The sequence below is a fragment of the Sorghum bicolor genome, chromosome 2 (assembly GCF_000003195.3).
Source record: "Sorghum bicolor cultivar BTx623 chromosome 2, Sorghum_bicolor_NCBIv3, whole genome shotgun sequence".
NCBI lineage: Eukaryota > Viridiplantae > Streptophyta > Magnoliopsida > Poales > Poaceae > Sorghum > Sorghum bicolor.
This window is the reverse complement of record NC_012871.2, coordinates 66,829,669-66,848,611: the sequence shown is the minus strand read 5'-3', so window position 1 is coordinate 66,848,611 and position 18,943 is coordinate 66,829,669. Positions and strand designations below refer to the sequence as shown.

The 18,943-nt window shown below is 43.2% G+C and overlaps 2 protein-coding genes and 1 non-coding gene across 5 annotated transcripts; all 3 read right to left on the bottom strand.

Moving 5' to 3' along the window:
- TRNAT-CGU lies at window positions 165-236 on the bottom strand. The gene has a single exon. It is a non-coding gene; the product is annotated as a tRNA-Thr (tRNA).
- Window positions 3,453-6,390, bottom strand: LOC8077225 (G-type lectin S-receptor-like serine/threonine-protein kinase RKS1). The gene is made up of 5 exons (XM_021452492.1): window positions 5,091-6,390; window positions 4,377-4,472; window positions 4,080-4,273; window positions 3,782-3,989; window positions 3,453-3,691 (listed from the first exon to the last, which is right to left on the bottom strand). Exons 1-5 carry the CDS (start codon window positions 6,325-6,327, stop codon window positions 3,453-3,455), a joined length of 1,974 nt encoding a protein of 657 aa, XP_021308167.1. The 5' UTR covers window positions 6,328-6,390.
- On the bottom strand, window positions 8,744-10,840 carry LOC110432329 (HMG1/2-like protein). Of its 3 annotated transcripts, none has more exons than XM_021452499.1 (8): window positions 10,638-10,788; window positions 10,497-10,542; window positions 10,331-10,408; window positions 10,188-10,245; window positions 10,041-10,085; window positions 9,436-9,516; window positions 9,290-9,337; window positions 8,744-9,155 (listed from the first exon to the last, which is right to left on the bottom strand). In XM_021452499.1, the coding sequence occupies exons 2-8, from the start codon at window positions 10,532-10,534 to the stop codon at window positions 9,144-9,146; spliced, it is 360 nt and encodes a 119-aa protein (XP_021308174.1). In that variant the 5' UTR covers window positions 10,535-10,542; window positions 10,638-10,788; the 3' UTR covers window positions 8,744-9,143. The 3 variants fall into 3 exon arrangements, with proteins under 3 accessions (XP_021308174.1, XP_021308173.1, XP_021308175.1); XM_021452498.1 differs by having other exon boundaries at window positions 9,269-9,337; window positions 10,638-10,784; XM_021452500.1 differs by having other exon boundaries at window positions 9,269-9,516; window positions 10,638-10,840.

Below are 18,943 nucleotides of genomic sequence, written 5' to 3'. Positions count from 1 at the left end.
CCAAACTGCTAATCACGCCGAGGCAAAGGACTAGCGGAATACATACAATAAACAAAAACGTTTTTGCGTTCTGAAATTTCGCATCCGTGAATAACTGAGTGCCCAAAATTGCAAGGTACAGTAAACAAGAGCCTACACAAAACAAAAAAAATATACAAGAGGTGAGCTCCCGGCGAGGATCGAACTCGCGACCTTTCGCTTACGAAGCGAACGCACTACCACTATGCTACGGAAGCACTTTCTGCTACGTGAAATTTAGCTCAAGAATAATAACATATATCCGTACTTTTTTTTTTGCTTCATACATATACATGTATGATTTAAAAACATCGCACAAATCACACTAAGGAAGCATAGATCAAAAAACCTTATGAAGATACGTAAAGCCCAAATCGAGCGAGAACGCTGGGGTAAAGCCACCTGTACCACGCCATTCAGCTTGCGGATTTGCCTTTTCTCTAAACTAGGAGCATACTCCGCGCATTGCTGTGGGAATTGCGGGTTAGTGGATTGTGTAGTATGTTAATGTGGATTATGCTTATTTGTCTTGCTGACGTGGACATTACAGTTGTCAAATTTTAATTGTATGTGGTAGTGCATTGTCTAGTTAGACAACTTGCACATTGAGATAAATAGTTATTGAGGTTTTGCTTAGTGGATTTTAATTAAATATGGTAGTGCATTGCTCAGGTGGATAGCTTGCATGTCTAGTGTAGTATGTTGATGTGGATTATGCTTATTTGTCTTGCTGACGTGGACATTACAGTTGTCATATGTGCTAGTGAATTTTAATTGTATGTGGTAGTGCATTGTCTAGTTAGACAACTTGCACATTGAGATAAATAGTTATTGAGATTTTGCTTAGTGAATTTTAATTGAATATGGTAGTGTATTGCTTAGGTGGATAGCTTGCATGTTTAAAGAAATACTAGTGGAGTTTAGGATTATAAGAGTTATAGATATGACGAGTTCATGGCAATGATTTCTCAAAGGCAACGCGTGTGTCTGCTTCGTGCCGGTCCTATGATCGTGGTCGCCACCGTTGACGAGCTAACGGCCTCCTGCATAAGGGCATGCATGATCCATTTCTTTCTTTCTTTTCTTGGAACATGGATGATCCACTACACTCTGCATGTGAAGGGGGAGAAGAAGCCCAACTCCACGACGAGCTTGTCCTGGGATGCGCACGACCGCAGCAAGAGGAAGACGAATATCAAGACGGTGCACGCTGTCAGGCTCATCTTCGTGGCGTGTTCGTGCGATGTAGGAGTAATGTACTTGCCAGGACATCGAGCATCTTGATCTGATCCTTTTCTGCAATCTACACGGCGAATCAACTGTTTGGTACCCCCTACATACCAAATTATAGGTTCTTCTAAAAATCTCGAAGAATTAAAGCATATTAAGTTTAACTAAAATTATAGAAAAAATTACAAAATTTTATAGCATCAAATAGATATACTATCAAATATAATTAATGAAGAACTTAATGATATTTAGTTGATATCATAAATGTTATTATCTTTATTATGATATTTTTATAATATATTTATTTGATGGTATAAAACTTTGTAAATTTTTTTATAAATTTAGTTAAACTTGAAATGCTTTGACTCTCCAAAATTCTTAGAGTGACTTGTACCGACTTCGTTGAGTTTGATAATTCTGACCTCCGTGTCACGGTGGTAGTCAGTATCACTGTTTTTTTTTGTTCTTTTTTTTGCTTCATAGAACAGATTGAATGTATTCCAACAGGGAAAAGAACAATGTTATTATCACTAATACGTGCGAACAAGACTCGTTCTACCTTGAGTGGTTAAACACGGTTGTTTATTGCAGAATTTTCTATTTACTCGATCAGTTCCCTTGGATTGTGTGAGTCCCATGGGCAAAAAAATGCAGACGTACGGATATTAGGTCCTTGATTTTGCCAGATGCAGCGTTTTCGAATGTTTTCTTTTTCTTTATTAATTAGTGGTTTTATTCAACTACTAGTATGCTCAGTTTGTTGCCGCTCCAGTTCGTTCAGATAGCATGGTCAAATTGTTGCGGATTGCCAGACATATGGCGACCTAATAGTTTAGGGTTGACGCCATCTGTTGAGAGTTGAAGGCGAGTTCACTGTTCAGACTTGAGAGATGAGAGTTGAGATTGACATCCTAAATCATGCTCGGAGGACGTAGTACGAGTACCTCCAAAATGCGCAGATGATGGCGTCATTCCTTTCAGCGACCGTAGACCTTTTCCGTTTTCCCCAGCTGTGACGCCTTGCCTCAGAGCTGTTGAGCGTACTACTACTAGAGTACTAATCTAGCTTGCTCACCAAATCTAAATTATTCAAGTAACATTCGTACTGTGGTACATAAGTACAGTGTGTAGTATATGTAAGAATTTTAGAGCATGTTCGATTGAGCTTATCAGTCGAATCTGTAAGCAATTTAACAGTGTTTTTCTCTCGCAATAAATCAGCGAACAATACTTTCAATTATGGTTTTCCATGAGTAGAACATAAATTTTGTTCCACTATCATCAACTCATTATACATCCTTACATGAGTGTGCAGGAAAATGGTACCGTTTTAGTCAATCGACTGTGTACATTTTCAATATTCTCTTAAATATTTGAGAAGGAATATCATGTTAATAAGAATGTCAATAACGGAGCTCCAAAAATCTCCCTTATACTGGTTTTCACTTACAGACATTTTGAACTTTGGTAATGGGAATTGAAACATTGTCCTACGCTCGTACCATAGAAAAACAAAACAAAACAAAAGGAAGGCCTACCTTCCCTCCAGAGCTGAAAGAGTCACACTGTTCTTTGAGTTTTGACTGTTGCCTCTTCTCTGTTCTACGTCGTTACTTCTATGGCCAAAATATAGAGGCTTATTTGGGTCAGGAAGTTTGGTGCTTCCATTCTCCAAGATGAACACAACAGAAGACATTAGTGGTCTGTCGTTTGGATTGTCCTGCACACACAAGAGCCCTATGTGGATACAGAGCAGAACTTCATCTGATATGTAGCTCTCCACAATACTTAAGTCTACCAAATTCTTTGCCTTCCTTTCCTTCCACAGGTTCCACGCCTGAATAAATCAAGTCAATTGCTAAGGTTATGGAAGTGTACAAACTTCAATTTCTACTGTTTGCAGATTCAGAAAATCTTGTACTCACATAATCGATAAGGTCTTCAAATTCCATTGTCTGATTGGTAGAGTTTATCCTCACACCACTAACAATCTCTAAAACCTTTTACTCAAAAAAAAAATCTCTAAAACCAACACACCAAAGCTATACACATCGGACTTATCGGAAAATATGCCTCGTGATGCATACTCTGGAGCCATGTAGCCACTGTTCAAATTTAACCAGGGAGAGTTTAGAGTCATCTTGAGCATGACTTAGGTGAACTAGTATGCAAATTTCAGCAAAAAATAACACTAAAAAAACTCACTATGTTCCAGCGACTCGCTTTGTATTTGCGTTCTGTTGGTTGTCACTGAACATCCTTGCTATGCCAAAGTCTGTTATCTTAGGTCTCATCTCTTCATCCAGCAAAACGTTACTCGCTTTGAGATCTCTGTGAATTATCTTCAGTCTTGAATCTTGATGGAGATATAGAAGCCCTTTAGCAACTCCTTTTATTATTTTAAACCGGGTTGGCCAATCTAGTTGTGTTTTTCTTGTAGTGCCTACAAAGGTGAAGAGCAATACTTTTTTTGTAAACAATGACTTATTTGTTTTGTTGAATTATAGAGCCACAGTGTGCTATGAAATCATACTGAAAAGTAGAGCATCTAAGCTTTTATTAGGCATGTACTCAAAAATCAACAGCTTCTCATCTCCCTCGATGCAGCAAGCAAGAAATTTGACCAAATTTCTGTGTTGTACTTTTGCAATTAGAACCACTTCATTTCTGAATTCCGCTATTCCTTGCTCAGAATCCCTGCTGAGCCTTTTGATGGCCACTTCTTGCCCATCTAACTTTGCCTTGTTATTAAAATAGAAAACGGATAATATTTTGATTTAGCATTAGTACAACCACAGGTAAAGAATGAATGAGAGCTGTGGTGAAGTTACCTTGTAAACTTTTCCAAAACCACCTTGCCCTATCATATATGATTCATGGAAGTTATCTGTCGCGGCTATGATATCTCTGAAGCTTACCACTGGAAATTTGTAGCCTTCAGTACTTCCTTGTACAAAGCCTTCAGGAGCACTCAAATCTCCCAGGACTAACATCTTGTGCTTTCCCAGTTTCTGTTTATTACCTACTTCCAAAATGTAATGAACATTTTTTTTCTTTCATGAGGACAGTATGGAATCAGGTGCTAATACTGACTTATTGAGTAGGCGTGTCTTTAACATTTCCCATACCTTTGCACTTGAAAATCCATATCAGGAGTATGCACGTCAGCAGAACGCTTGCTAAAACCAGTAATATATTCCTCGTTGTTTTCCCCATCCTTCTACCTTCAGATGGGATCACGGGAAACATAAAGTTTATGTACAGTTACAACATATATACTCAGGCAGTGTTTGTATTACAAGTATTTTTATTTCCAATTTCTTTACTGAAAACTGCTAACATGCCGAGTTCACTAATTTTCTCTTTTATCAAACCATTTTACATATTTTATTGTGATATGAAGATATAAAACATAACAAGTCTGGGAACTTAAAAATATAGTTTCATTACACAGTTGATGGTCCCATCACAGCTGCTGTAGCTGTTCTAGAATTAGCCTCTGTACCAGTGGAGATTATCACCGACTCACTGATATCATTAGTCCAGAACATGAACGTCACAAAATTTCGGTTTTATTCACCACATTAACACTGCAAGCCTTGGTTCTGCCATCAATTAGTATGTTCACATCACTCTTGGCAGATGCATCTGCTTGGATGGAAGCCTACCAGCCTTGTCGTAAACTCACAGTAGAATAGAAAACTCAGACACTCAGTCCTTATGTAGTTATATAGGTGCAAGTGTTCTGTAGTCATGGCACTGAACTATGACAACGAGCTTGCCTTATTGTGCCAGTCCTTACTGAGAGTTGGTAAACATGTTCTGCTGGAGAGAATTAGTACCTTTCTTTTCCAGGCCAGCAAGCCGGAGATACAGAATTTCGGTTCCAACGACGTTACTGTTCTTCTTCTCCGTGTCGACAAGCTCCCCTACCCACACCAGACACCTAGTGAGGTCCCCGTTGGCGCTGCTGCTCCGCTTCGCGTACGCATACGCCACGCAGGAGCAGTTGCGGCTGCACTCGGCCGCGCACTCGTCCAAGCTCCTGTTCCCAACGACCACGAACCTGTCCGGCGCTTTCATCGCCGGCAGCGCCAAGAAACCGTCCCCGTCCCCGTCACCGCATCGCAGCGCTTCCTTTCGCCGGCAGCCCTGCGAGAACCTGCCGTTGCCCCACTCCTCGGCGCTCGTCGGCTCGAAGCCGTCGAGGCACCTGCACGCCGGGGCGGCTGCGCCGGTGTTGTCGCAGTAGCCGAACGGGCCGCAGTACCCGTAGCGGCTGCAGTCGTACGGCGGCCACACGTCGATGTCGTCCCACTCCAGGGTGGTCCTGTTCCAGCTCCGGAGCACCAGCTCGCCGGAGTAGCTCATCACGTACCTCATGCGCGGGGCGCCGAGCGAGACGGAGAAGGACATGTAGGCGTCGTCCACGACGGCGAAGGAGACGACGGTGCTGATGCTCGCCACGTACTCGGTGGCGACCCTGTAGCCCGTCCACGCGCCGCTGCGCCAGAGAGTCTTCCATGAAACGAAGCGGTCGCCGCGGCTCGCTCGGACCTTCATACCGGGGAGGAACGTGTCGGTCGGGTGATCAAAACTCTGGCACAACATGGTGCCGTTCGGTGACCGGATCTCGAGGTTCCCGGTGTTCGTGAGCGTGGCTGCTGTACCAGCCGCGCCCGGCTGCTGCGATGAGCCGACGGCGACGGCGCCAGCGTTGACGTTGGTCGACCAAACGCCACCGCCGTCGGCATCGGACAAGACGAGGTTGGAGGTGTTGGTCAGTGCAAGCGTCGGGGCAGAGGAGGAAGAGCGGCCGGTGGCGCTTATTATAGGGGTGTCCCTGTTGGCGATCCACACGACGGTGAGCTTGGGGATGCCGTAGTACCATATGCCGAGGTACAGCTTCGCCGGTGTGGAGCTGGAGGAGTTGAAGAAGCCCAGCGCGAAGGTGCCGTCACTCGAAACGATGACATCGCCGGGGGAGAGCGGCTTGCCGACGACGAGCTTGTCCTGGGACGCGCACGACGGCAGCAAGAGGAAGAGGAATGACAAGACGGTGCACGCTGTCAGGCTCATCGTGGCGTGTTCGTGCAACGCAGTACCTGCCAGGACATCGATCGAGCATCTTGATCTGATCGATCGATCCTTCTCTGCACGCAGCAACGGCGACTCGTCGGATACATTTGTTTGGTAGTTCTTTGCAGACTGACTTGAGTTTGACAATTCTGGTCACCGTGTGACGTGTATCACTGATTGGACATGTTTTTTGGTTCTTCATAGATTTGACTGAATGTACTCGAACAGACAAAAAAAATTGTTATCACTAATCCGTTCGAAAATTGTGGCTGGTAAACTATTTGGTGAAACAAGACTCTTTCCACGTTCTTCAGTGAGTGGTTAAACACGGTTGTTTTATTTATTGCAGGATTTTATATTCATTTACTCCATCACCCGTATGGTCAAGCTCTCACTTCCCTTGGACTGTGCGAGTCCCATGTAAAAATGCAGGTATATTTTCATTTTGCCGGACAATGCTGCAGCGTTTTCGAATGTTTCTTTTTTTTCTCTTTATTATTAGTAGTGATTTATTCAACTAATATGCTCGGGTCTTGTTTAGTTGCCATCCAAAAACTTTTCACTCCATCCCATCAAATATTTGGACACATACACGAAGTATTAAATATAGATAAAATAAAAAAACTAATTACACAGATTAATTGAATTTTGCGAGAGGATTGTTTAAGCCTAATTAATTTATAACTAGATATTAATTGCTACAGTAACATATGTATTAATGATGGCTTAATTAGATTTAATAAATTCATCCCGCGGTTTCTTATGCAAACACCTTATGTGACACCCCTATATGATATCCGATGTGATATACAACAAGTTTTCACTCTCATAAGGGCACTCACAATGCAGACTCTATCGTAAAGTCTAAAGTTATTTATTACGTCGAACAATGTAGACTTGGAGTCTTATTTTTCTACCTCTTTCTTCAATAAATATGCTGCAACATCAGTAAAATATCATAAATAATATGTAATTAATTGTCTTAAAATATGTGATAGAGTATTGCATTGTGAGTGCCCTACTCTCCGGTTCGTTCACATAGCATGGTCAAATTGTCGAGGATTGCCACACATATGAGGACCTAATAGTTGATGGCTGACGCAATCTGTTGAGAGTTAAGGTCACTCACGATGCAGACTCTATCATAGAGTCTAAAGTTATTTATTACCTCGAACAATGTGGACTTAGAGTCTAAATAAGACTTGGAGTCTTATTTTTTCTACCTCTTTCTTCGATAAATATGCTACTACATCAGTAAAATACCATAAATAATATATAATTAATTATCTTGAACTCTGTGATAGAGTCTTACACCTTAAAGATGAGTTCACTATTCAGACATGAGAAATGATAGTTGAGACTGACATGCTAAATCATCCTCGGAGGACGTAGTACGATGCCATGTGCAGATGGCGTCATTCCTTTCAGCGATCATCGGCCTTTTCCCTATCTCCAAGCTGTTGAGCCTGTGACGAAGAGTACGATCCGCGTTCTGGCGAATGGCGACGCCAAAAGAATCCAACGAACAATATGTGCTGGAGCATTTGGTTATTCAGGAACAACTTGATCTTCAGAAATCAAGAGGCAAATGTGCAGCACTGCAAGCATATTTTTGGCCTAGTTGTTCACCGCGCAAAAAAGAGATATCTACCCCAAATTAGTTTATGGCTAGAACAGCTTGTATAATCTTGGTTTTGGCTAGAGCAGCTTGTGTAATTTTGTTTATTTCCTTTCTTTCGTTTTTTGTTTCGTAGAAACCTCAAACCTCTTCTCTCTTTTTTCTTTTTTTCTTTCTTTGTTATCTTATCTGTGTTTGGACTCATTTTTTTAATAAATTCCAGTAGGGGCGCAAGCCCCTCCTTTTCGTTTAAAAAAAAGACAACGTGTACAGCAAACAAATCGGATGAGCCGCAAATTATTTTCTAGTTATATTTTTAATTTCATAAATAATTGATTTAATATACTCTATAAATATATCTAAATATTCGATGAATCAGCAACTAAACAGTACATCACAGGTTCTTCAAGTTCTTTTGCAGAACGTGCACAGCCCAGGACAAGCACATTCCAAGTTCCAGATCCTAGCAAACACCTCCGACCTCCATTCCAACCATTCCAACTTTCCAAATTCCAAGAGAGCGAGATAGGAGTACTCTCAGGGCCATTCCAGCGACACGGTTAGACCAGGGTGAAACCCAAGCAGTAAAAAACTAGTTTTTCTAATGATCGTACACCTCGATTAGACAAGATAACAGTACTCTTATATAGCAAACTAGCCATGCCTGCACAATATTCAGAATCGACGACCAAACACAGAATCAACTGCATTCAGATCGTACACAATCGCAGGCTGAGCATAGAGCAACACAGAATCAGCATTACATAGCTTGGAGAGATGCAAACAAGAGAGCACATATTGAGGTCAGCAATTAATACCACCATCTATTTAGATCTGAGACTTAAAACAGGCATCTATTGAGATCTGAGATTGTTAAAACAGAGGCATCATAGATGCTCGTGGGTAAGTACAGACTGCAGGCTAAACATCCCATGCCATTCCAACAAGCGGTCAAGTGCCGAAGAAGCGAACACACTACCAGCTAAACTGCATCACTTCAGGGACGGACAACACTTGCGACTACCAACTCAGAGAACGAGCGGCCACTACTACTAGTCTACTGCATCTAGAAAGACAGACAGACAGCTTCCAGAGGCTAAAAGGAGCAGCAAAAGCCCGGTTAGGCCCACGACGATGAGAATTTCCCTACTGACTGCAAGCACTTGGGCAGGCGAGAGCTCCCTCCATCCGTCATCCATCACTCGTCACCCTGCAAAACCAGTTTCAAATGGACGGTGTCAGTGAGGTTTGGGATGCACAAAACAAAACCAGCAGTGGAAGGCAAGGAAGAGTCAGGACTCAGGAGGATTTGCTCTCACGAACCTCCTCGTCCTCGTCATTCACCTCAGACTTGGACTTGTCAGAATCACCAGACGCTGTGGGGCCTCCAGACTGCAACGACAGATGACGCATGACTCATAAAGTGCATCATATACAGACGAATTTCTAGGCACTGCCGAGCAATGTGAGTGGAGTGGAACATGATGTACCTGCTTGTTGTTGTAGGCGTCCATCTTCTTGGTGTACTCAACCTTGAGCTTCTCGGCCTTAGAGACGTAGGGAGCCTTCTCCTGCATTTCAGAAATCGCACAACCTCAGAGGGTGTTCCATCTCAGTACCAGTTTCAGACATAAATGGACACAAACATATGGACGAACAAAATTCTTCTATGGACGAATAGATTTCAACACCGAATTGAACAAAATAGTATCGAGTATCAACAATCCATTGAACCAAAACAGTCAGTGCCAAAGGAGGATAGCACTAGGCAGCGGCTAGTACACAGATCTGAAGTCTAAATAACCGTCTAGTATCTTAGCCACTAGTTACAATTCCAAAACATGAGGCATGGTGAAATTTGAATTGATATCATGAACAAAACGGCCCAAAATTCGAATTCAACATACGATGGAATTTGAACAGATCTAACACTGCAGCAAGTAACCACATGATATACGATATACAGATAAACACAGGGGACCCAATCCAGACGAAACTAGAGCGGGACATTCATCGTCTTCCTAAGAACAAAGCACATCGCAACGAACTGCAGTCTCAAACGATTAAAATGGGCAAGGGGAGCAAGCAAACTCACAGCATCAGACAGGGACTTCCACTTGTCACCACAAGCCTTGCCAATCTGCCATTCACAGAGACACAAACATCAGAAACGCAAGTTCCATACCAGCACACCACGAATATTCGAATCGAATGATGGAATCATGGATGAAACAACGCTTACCACAGAGACTTGCTTCACATTGGGGTGCTTCTCCTTGTAGTCCTTCCTGAACTCCTCCCTGAAAAATCCAGACCCAACCGAATCAGAACAAAATCAAAACAACGGCGGTACACAAGAGAAACGCCACAGAATATGAAACTGACATGAAGACGAAGAACGCGCTCGGAGGCCTCTTGGGCTTGTTTGGGTCCTTCTGAGCCTTGCCCTTCTTCACCGAAAGCCTTCAGCAAAAACAAACAAATCCCCGTCAAAACCAAAACCAAAAAAACAACGAGAATGGATGGAAGCGGGGGCGAAATCGGAAAGTACCTGGAGTCGCCGCCGCTGGACTTCGCCCTCGCCTTCATCTCGAGACCTACAGAACCAAATTCCAATAAAACCATCAGCAACAATCCATACCAGCAGCATCGAATTCAAAACAATTTTATCTGGATTTCCAAATCGCAGTACCTTGGGGCCGGATCGCGACGAGGGTTTGCCGGTTTGGATGTGTGCACGGAACTTGCTGCGTTGCTTTGAAGCGAGTGGAGGGGAAAGGAGGCCAGAAGGGGGCGGCTTTTAAAGGCAAGGGGCGGTGGGCATTTGCGCGGGATCTGAAATTTTTTGCCACGTCACCGATCCGAGCGCTCGCCTCCCATTGGCCGCGCGGCGCACCGCATGCTGCTGCTTTGCGCTAGGAGTACGTGATCTCTGGCTAGCCTACGGGGGCTGCTTCGTTGGCTTGGGTGGGTTTGGTGCCGCGGGCCCATGCTGTCAGTCGCTTTGTGGGTGGGGTTCGGGTTATCTTCGGCGGGAGGCGGGAGTTTCCACGGTGTGTTTTCTTCCGCCCGCGCTGTGCTTCTTCGAGGGTCAGTTCGGCCATTTCGCGCTATAGCGAAAGTGGTCGAAGTTTTCGGGCCCACGTGTCATCCGTGCTGGGAAACATGCCTTTATTGCTTGGTGGTAGTTATCCGTATGTGCTCATGACGGGCCCGCATGTCAGTGTAGATATGCTTGAGCGCACCCTGCTTTTCCACTGTACGTAACCGTGCACCGTATACGGGCCATAAAAGTAATGAGCTAGCTTGGATCGGGCCGTGATCATGATTGGGCCTTTGGTCCCAGCCTGTCCGGGGTAAACTAAAGAAGTAAAGAGTGCCCATGGCACGTGGAATACTCGAACAAATGGATCGACCATAAAACCACTAGAAATCGAACATGTTAGAGCATCTCTAACAGCTCACCAATATTTCATTCTCAAATCTTAGACCTTGTTTAGTTCGTAAAAAATTTCAAGATTTCTCGTCACATCGAATCTTTGATCGTATGCATAGAGCATTAAATATAAACGAAAATAAAAACTAACTGCATAATTTACCTGTAATTTGTGAGATGAATCTTTTGAGCCTAGTTACTCCGTGATTGGACAATGTTTGTCAAATAAAAACGAAATGCTACAGTAGCTAAAAATAAAAAATTTTGCAAACTAAACAAGGCCTTAATAGAATGATATTGGTGATTACCAATATAGCTTTTTAGACTGTTGGAGGAGATCCCTCCAACAGATCACCAATAATCTCCTCTAATACAAAAGTCCACTTGTCATATTATTTTTTTTCCTCTTCCTCACTCCAGCGCACGACCATTGTCCGCCGCTCCCCACCCATAGAGCACAAGCATGAGCACGGCCTGAGCACCCCCGCCTGTCGTGGCCTCCCCTCTCCTCCTCACGTCCGCCATGCAAGCACTTCCAACTCCTCATTTCGGATCTGACGTCCTCCTTGAGTCCTCGACATGCAGTCCTTCCTCGATTTCTTTGGCTGGACGGTCGCCACCCCTCCATGGCACCTCCACGAGCGATGGCGGCAACCACGGGCGCTCAGGCGGCAGGCAGCAAGCGGCAAGCCATGCTCGACGGCGAGCTCCGAGGTACGCACAGGCGGAAGAAAAATCCGGACAGTGACAGTTGCGCGTGCACCTATAGTATTGAGGGAGTTGCATCTTCCCCTTTATTTGAGGGGAGTTGGGCTTGTTTTTGGTGATCACCAATTTACGGGGATGGGAAGGGGGATCTGTTGGAGCTGAGATTTTGAGCCAACTCGCCCAATATGGTCGTTGGATTGGGGATAGGGGAGCTGTTGGAGATGGTCTTATGAGCTTGTTTAAGAGAGCTCTAAACTATGGAAAAATAGATCTAGAGCACTAGATTTACCGTGGAATAGCTTTACCATGGAGCTGGGCTTCCACAAACTTGTTTAGAAGAGCTCCACATCTAATGTGAACATATATGTAATCATAACAAAAACATTAAGAGGACAAAATAAGAAAGGCAAGAGAGGCATAATATATGCCCGGCCTCCACCTTCATTGATAACTACCAGGCTACTAGCCATTAGCAACGCCAATCGCGCTTGTTCGCTTATCTAAAAAATCATGTCTAAAAATACTGTTACACTGCTGGTTGGCAGAAAAATACGACTTATAAGACAAGCAAAAAGAACCACGTGGGTGAGGAATGTGTAGTGGCATCGTGAGAAGGTATGAAATCCATGTTTTCATATCACCCCTTGGAAAGCTTCATGGTTTTTTGTTTTGGTTGAACTAGAGTTGGTGGAATTAGGAGAGTTTGACTAGAAAATCATATATTTAATTGTTTTTTTAATCTAGAGCCATTAAGAGTTGTCCCAGTCAAACGCAATGGGGGAGTTTAGGCGGGTCTTAGAAAGACACTATATATTCACCACTAGCACTCAGCACTAAGTGAAGTTTAGAAATCACACATTATATATATGTACCGCTAAGTAATTGATCTCGTAGGGCATGTTTGGTAGAGGTCTATATAATTCTCATTTCATATGGAAGGTGATTCTTTGAGAAAAATTATTCTGTGGCTAAAAATGATTCTCTTTGACGATTCTTTAGCATAAACTCTTAAAATAATGATGGAGAATCACTTCACAAAATCAGGAGAACCTACTTTTTCTAGCTCTCAGCCTCCTAATTCATCTAAGAGAATCACTTCATGAAATCAACAAAGAATCATTTCTCTCTAAAAAGCTGTTTGGCAGAAATCCTGCTGCATTCAACAAAAAATGAGCTATGGGAGCTCAGCCAAACGGAACCGTAGAGGCTTCGTTAGGTGTGGGACTTAGCGATGAGTTTTTTTAATAAGAGGCCTGACTAAGAGCTGAGCCAGCCAAATAACCACGCCTATACATAAAGCCCTCAATACAGTCAAGCAAGTTACTTGCTTAATGCAAGCTTCATTTTTTTATAAAGTGGTGACAAATAGGATTGATATCATGGCAGACCATGCCATCATCATAAGTCAAACGATTCTGACGAGGGGAAGAAACGTTCTAGAAGACAAGATTGGTTCATGAATTACATTAAAAAAATAGAAGAACATTATTTTTTTTAAAAAAATAGAGTTTGAGAAAGCATATGATAAAGTAAAGTGACACATTGTGTTTCAAACACTACGAATGGAAAACATCTCTCGCACTAAGCAGAGCGTTGCCTGGGTGAAGTCCTTCATTTTGCAGTGTAGCTATAAACACAAATGACGGTAGGCTTTTTTAAAGAAAAAATAAAAGGGCCTTCAACAAGTAAACCCTATATCTAGGGATGAAAACGGTACGAATATTTTCCGACCGTATTCGAGACCGAATTCATTTAGAGAGGTTTAGATTTGTCCATATTTGAGTCCGAATAATCAACATCTGATACTGTATCCATATCCGAATTCCAAAATTGTATGTTTACGATGTCGACATCTAATCTTATCTTATCCAAAATGGATGACATTATTGTATTCGAATCTGAATTCGATAAGAAATATGAAAATAAATATGATATTGGTGATATCCGTCCATATCCGATCCTTTTTCATCTCTACCTATATCTCTTGTACCATTTAGAGTTTATATTGATGTCCGTGTATTGACCTCAATCCATATGTGTTGGAGTGGTTTGGTGTAGAATTTAAACCCATTTACACACCAAACCACACTCTAACACATGGATTGAGGTGGATACATGAACATCCAAATAAATCTTTAACATTGTAGGTTATATGCTCAATAGTTCACAGCCGTAACAAACAAGGGCCAAATATAACAAGTATATGAGTGGGGTAGTGCCGCACTTAGTTCATGACGGCTTGTCTATCCAACAATTTGCATCGATACACTCATCTTCAAAGAACATGACCTAGAAAAAAAACTCATAGCATACACTTATCGCTTTATGTGTTTCAACAAAATATCATGTCCAAAAACCATTTTTGTAGGAATTAGTTATTTTGTTCTCTAGAGATGCCAAAAGATTAAAGTATTGTTGTCATTAAATATAGGTCGACGGGATAAAACCGCATCATCCGTATGAAGTGATAACATTGCACTTTAGAGGTTGATTAGCAATAGTTTAGAGAAGGATATTATTACAAGCTTTATGAAAGAGAGCATTTAGCACAACTAAGCAATATAAACAACATTAAAGCATCTCCAAGAGTTCCCAAGATTTTTTTTTCCTAAAATCATGGAGTTTTTCAACTCGCCAAAACGTATTGGGAAGAACAAATAAGATCATCTCCACAAGACAAGACACACTTTTCTCCCTTAGATTTGGTCTAGCTCCGCCTCTGGTTGTCTATTTAAAATTGAGTGAGTTGAGTATATTTGCTGTTATGAAAAATGCACTCGCCATGCATCCAGCTCTACACATTACAGACTAGACACTCGACAAGCCTAAGCCCCGTACCACATCTAGATGAATGGAATGGTGGAGCAATCAGATCTGACCCTATAATATGTTGTGATCATGTGAAGCAAGAATCAGAATTAGATTTGGGTCTTTTTGGAAGGCTTATGGTGCCTACGATAGTCGTGAGACCACTGAGCACAGGATGATGCACAGCCAAACACGGTATGCAGCTCACCTTATTATAACATCATGGAAGAATATGCAAGGAGGGAGATGGACGGGTGTCGGGTATTTCGGACACAAATTCTTCCTCATAGCTTTGTCTTCCCTCCTTATTTTAACAGATTCACAGCTCATCTTACCTACTGGGCCCTGGCCTGGGCTTGAGGCTGGAGCCCTGGATGGAAAGCAGGAGGTGCAGCTGCGCCTGTGCTCGTGAATTGCCTCAAGACGAGTCGAGGAGAAACCCAACAGCTTACATGGTAGGAGCTGAATTTCGAATACGCAGGGTGGGCCACGGCATCTTGTAGATCCAAAAGAGCTTAGATGTGGCCAGTGGCGGACCCAGGATTTAGTGAAGACTAGGGCCAAATTCTAGCGGCCAAAATCCAAAAGCTATAACATAAAGTATAGTCTATTGAACAACACTGTGCATGTGTTCATACTTGTTGATCAATTTGAATATATTTATATACTCATATTCTAGATCTTACCACGCGAATTTTTTCAAAGAAATCCATATTTTTTAAAAAAATATTACTAAAATGTCATTACTGTAGTATATATAATAAGTATAATAACATACTCTATGTATGTATGCATACTTAGTATACATATCATCCTAAATGGTCTAGTATAATCACATACTTCTTCTATATACATTTCGTCCAGTCATATGCACCCTAAATATACAGATATAGACATAGGAGTAATTACACATTATATCACATATTAATAGTTCGCGAAATTTTTTGGTTTTTGCTACTATAGCATTTTCGTTTGTATTTGACAATTATTGTCCAAACACGAACTAACTATGCTCAAAAGATTCGTCTCGCAAATTACAGGTAATCTGTGCAATTAGTTTTTGTTTTTGTCTATATTTAATACTTCATGTATGTGTCCAAAAATTCGATGTGACGAAAATCTTGAACAATTTTAAAAACTAAACCAGGCCTCAAGAGTTGCTCCCAAAATTTTTGGGCCACGACTAGGGCCATGGCTCTAGTGGCCCTAGTCCTAGGCCCGCCCGTGGATGTGGCCCATATGGAGGCATAGACAGTAAGGTCAGTCTCAGTGGGAATTTCATCTGATTTTCATTCACATTAAATAGACTGCCATATATACGTTTTGGATGACATGACAATGTATTTAAGAAGAGAGAGAAGAAATGAGTTTCATTTAGATGAAACTCTCTTGGCACGATTACCAACTCTCTATGAGTTTTGAAATTAAATACCTATAAAACTATGGAATGAAACTCTCTATTGAGAGTGGGTGTTTCATCCAAGTTTCATTTCATTTCACATGACATGACAACTTTGAAAACAACGCTATGAAACTCTCCACTTTGAACTGTAATATAAATATCATGCTCACCTATTAATTTAATTATCTTCGGGGAAATGATATGCTATAAGGAAAAGAATGGCGCATCTAGTTCATAACAATCACCATACCTGCACCGGCACAAAACCCTAGCTGAGGGAGAATGGTTTATAGATTTATGCATGCATAACCTATTCGAGCAGTATTGAAGCGGGGTAGGGTACTTGTATAAGGATTGCACCAACTGCTTCAGCACACTTCTGAGCTTCTTTCTTCTCACCCCTGGGCCCTGGCCCCATGGTCAGATATTATGAGATGACCTTCAAAGTTCGAAGAACGAACAAGGCCTGCATGGAAACCATAAAGAAAGCATGAACTGCGGGGTTAATTAGTCTTCCGAAGAACTTTGGCGTCTTGGCCGCATCTAGGAAGAACGATTACCGGCAAAAACGAAGGATCCCAAAGAATAGCATTATTCAGATTGCGGAAGGGAGGAAAACTATTTTGCTATCCCCAACACCACCATGGCCGCCCGCCCGCCCGGGACTCGAAGCAGGCTAATGGAGGAGATCAGATTACCATATGTATCTAGATATATAGCAGCTTGCGTCAAAACTTGCCCCAAAAGCATATCACAGAACATGATGAACCGTAAGTCCGTAACCCGGCTGGCCCAAACAAATAAAAAGGAAACAGGAACCGGACCGGACGGGCGGGCATCTCGACACATCAAAAGGCCCATCTTGTTTAGTTCTAAAAAATTTTGCAAAATTTTTCAGATTTTCTGTCACATCAAATCTTTAGACGCATGCATAGAGTATTAAATATAGACAAAAATAAAAACTAATTGCACAGTTTGGTCGGAATTGACGAGACGAATCTTTTGAACCTAATAAGTTCATGAATAGACAATATTTATCAAATACAAACGAAAGTGCTACTATTCCTATTTTGCAAAAAAATTTGGAACTAAACAAGGCCCAAATGAACACGCAAGAAAAGGAGGCAAACCAGTTTAATGAATGAAGGCGTTGACACATACGCACGGGTGGTGATGATCAAATATGTAGCGTAGAAGCTCTTATATATTTGTGTGTCATGTGAGCTTTACAAAGAGAGGCCTACACAGCTCCATTGGCAGTATGTCCACCTCCAAAAGCAACACATATATCTGACGATGGGCAAGGAGGTGGACAGAATGCCAAGGAACTCTCAGTATGTAAAGCGCCCCTTTGATAAGCACGCATGACGATCCACTACTTGCTCGCTTCGAGTTCGATATCATCCGCGTGCAATATGGCTGATAGGGGACGAAGCGGATGGACGGATATCAATCGGAAGCGGAGAGGGAGTGGAGAATGAAGGTGGCGACCGGGGAGGAAGAGGACGGTGGCCGGCAGCGGAGGGGAAGGAGGCGGTGGTGGACGGCACTGCTGTGGAGGGTGCGGCGGCGGCCAGCACTGCCGGGGAGGAAGAGGGTGGCGGCGGGTCCAAGTTGAGCAGAGCACAGGAGGAGGAGGAGGAGGAGATAGAGGACGACCCATGGAGCGACGGGCCGGGGAAGAAGACTGGGCTCTGTCACTCCGTGGCCAGTTGAGGAGGGACTTGTATTGACGGAGTGGTCCGTGTGGAGAGTCCATGACAGGTTGGTGAGACAAATCAGCAGCGACAGTGATTCTCAATTGAATGCAGATTTCAGCAGGCGTGCACTGCACGATCCATCATGCATGCACATGCACATGCACTACGATCCCTTGCGTTTATATGGCTGGATTTGATTCCAGATTTCAGCAGGGGGATCCGATGGATGGATGGTGCCTGCCTACTGTCGCCTACGACCAGGTAGCTGCAGAGTGCAGACAAGGTGTCGTCGAGGTCGCGCGATCGGATGCGAATTCATCCATGGATCGATATCGATGTGGAGGTGGTGGGTGTGGGTCAGAGAGGGACCGTCCGGGTGCATGATGAGTGACGACGGTACATACATCGGGCAGGGATTTGGAGCAGCAGCGTGTTCGTGTTCCTGCTGGCGCGCCTCGCCGTGCTTCCTCTCTTGCGCGCGCCAGCAGCGCAGTTTTGTGTTCCTGCGGGCCGCTCGGTCACCACACCACCGTCTCTTTATCGACACTACTGTTTCATCGGGTATCCTAAGAAGCGGGCGGCCATATAATGCACTTCTACTGTCGCCGACGCAGATGCTTGGACGATGGATCCGATCCGAACAGGAGATCTCTGCTTCCTTTTGGGTACCATGACTGCTATCACAGTGAACGAGCATATGCATGGTTTCTTCTTGATGCTAATCTGGCAACGGATCACTGCACAGCGCTGACAGCTCTTTTGCCTAGCTACGTACTACCGCCGTGCCGTGACCTCACAGAGGCAACTGCAGCAATGAAAGCCATCATGGCGAAGCGCTCCTCATCTGCCATCAGCTCCTCGGCACCACAGCGAAATCAGGGTACCCGGCCGGTACCCCCAGCCGTCACCCGACCATCATTTCCAAGCCAAGGGCCGGCGATGCA